General features: G+C 61.9%; 1 protein-coding gene across 1 annotated transcript in view; it reads left to right on the top strand.

Moving 5' to 3' along the window:
• Positions 1–434: 434 nt before the first annotated feature.
• The window catches only part of LOC120506892 (helicase SKI2W-like), a gene marked incomplete at its 5' end in the record, with an annotated part of 3,933 nt that continues 2,227 nt past the window's right edge, over positions 435–2,140 (top strand). Inside the window, 2 exons of the mRNA XM_039718997.1 lie at positions 435–534; positions 1,810–1,920. Of these exons, the coding sequence (XP_039574931.1) occupies positions 435–534; positions 1,810–1,920 (211 nt within the window). The remainder of the gene's footprint in view (positions 535–1,809; positions 1,921–2,140) is intronic.

Below are 2,140 nucleotides of genomic sequence, written 5' to 3'. Positions count from 1 at the left end.
AAAACTGCCCCAAACTGCCCCAAACCTGCCCGAATCTGTCCCAAAAACCTGCCCAAACCTGCCCCAAAAAACTGCCCCAAACTGCCCCAAACCTGCTCGAATCTGTCCCAAAAACCTGCCCAAAAGTGCCCGAAAAGCCTGCCCTGTGCCTGCCCCAAACCTGCCCGAATCTGCCCCAAAAACCTGCCTGAATCTGCCCAAAACTGCCCCAAACTGCCCCAAACTGCCCCAAAAACCTGCCCCAAACCCGCCTGAATGTGTTCCAAAAACCTGCCCGAATCTGCCCAAAAAACCTGCCCGAAACTGCCCCAAACCTGCCCCAAAATTCTGCCTGTGTACCTGCCCTACACCTGCCCCAAAGTGCCCTAAACCTGCCCCTCCCCTGCCCCTCCCCTGCCCCTCACCTGCCCCATATTTGCCCCACACCTGCCCAGGTACTACGCAGCCGTGGAGGCCAAGAAGGAGCAGAGCAGCAAACACGCGCAGAGCTTCGGGGCGCGGCAGCCCACCATGGGGGGCTCCAACCCCGGGCAGGTACGGGGGTCCGGAGGGGCTGGGGGCTGCCCCGAGGGTCCCACTGACCCCATGCCTGTACAGCAGGGTCTGGAGGGGCTGGGGGCTGCCCCGAGGGTCCCACTGACCCCATGCCTGTACAGCAGGGTCTGGAGGGGCTGGGGGCTGCCCCGAGGGTCCCACTGACCCCATGCCTGTACAGCAGGGTCTGGAGGGGCTGGGGGCTGCCCCGAGGGTCCCACTGACCCCATGCCTGTACAGCAGGGTCTGGAGGGGCTGGGGGCTGCCCCGAGGGTCCCACTGACCCCATGCCTGTACAGCAGGGTCTGGAGGGGCTGGGGGCTGCTCTGGGCAGGTACGGGGATCTGGAGGGGCTGGGGGCTGCCCCAGGGGTCCCACTGACCCCATGCCTGTACAGCAGGGTCTGGAGGGGCTGGGGGCCGCCCCGAGGGTCCTGCTGACCCCGGGCAGGTACAGCAGGGTCCGGAGGGTCTGGGGTCCATCCCGTGGGTCTCGCTGACCGCGGGCAGGTACAGCAGCCGCCGCCTGCCGCAGGTGCGCACCCCGCAAACCTGCCCGGGGCTTGGGGGGAAAAACCGGCCCGGGGGTTGGGGGGAAAAACAGCCCGGGGTTTGGGGGGGAAAAATACCTGCCCGGGGTTTTGGGGGAAAAAACTGTGGGGTGTGGAGGAGCCTTGCTCTGTGTTCCCTCCACGTTCTTTCCCTCTTCCTTCCATGTTCTCTCCGTGTTCTCTCCATATTCTTTCCATGTTCCCTCCATGTTTTCTGCGTCTTCCCCTTTGCATTCTCTCCACATTCTCTCCTTTGCATTCCCCCTCCACATTCTCTCCATGTTCCCCCTCCACATTCTCTCCATGTTCCCCCTCCACATTCTCTCCATGTTCCCCCTCCACATTCTCTCCATGTTCCCTCTCCACATTCTCTCCGTGTTCCCCTTCCATGTTCTCTCCATCTTCCCCTCCACAATCTCTCCACGTTCCCTCTACATTGTCTCCATGTTCCCCCTCCATGTTCCCCCTCCATGTTCTATGTTTCCCTCCATGTTCTCTCCATGTTTCCCCTCCGTGTTCCTCCTCCATGTTCTCTCCATGTCCCTCCATGTTGTTTTCCATGTTCTTTTCACGTTCTCTCCGTGTTCCCTCCATGTTCCTTCTCCGTGTTCCCTCCATGTTCCCTCCCTGTTCTTTTCACGTTCTCTCCATGTTCTCTCCGTGTTCCCTCCATGTTCCCTCCGTGTTCCCACCACATTTCCCCTCCATTTTTCCCCCTTCCCCAGGTGCTGCAGCTCTCGGACCTGCTGCAGCGCGGCATCGGCGTCCACCACGGCGGGGTGCTGCCCCTGCTCAAGGAGATCGTGGAGATGCTCTTCAGCCAAGGGCTGGTCAAGGTGTGTGGGGTGTGGGACGCAGGGTTCTGCCCCATGGCGTCTCCCCCAGCCCCAAACCTGCCCCGAACCTGCCTCAAACCTGCCCCAAACCTGCCTCAAACCTGCCCCAAACCTGCCCCAAACCTGCCCCAAACCTGCCCCAAACCTGCCCCCAACCTGCCCCACACCTGCCCCAAACCTGCCCCAAACCTGCCCCAAACCTGACCCAAACCTGCCCCTA

The sequence above is a fragment of the Passer montanus genome, unplaced genomic scaffold, assembly GCF_014805655.1.
Source record: "Passer montanus isolate IOZ18808 unplaced genomic scaffold, ASM1480565v1 scaffold1047, whole genome shotgun sequence".
In the NCBI taxonomy this organism is placed as follows: domain Eukaryota; kingdom Metazoa; phylum Chordata; class Aves; order Passeriformes; family Passeridae; genus Passer; species Passer montanus.
This window is presented reverse-complemented; position numbering and strand designations above follow the sequence as displayed.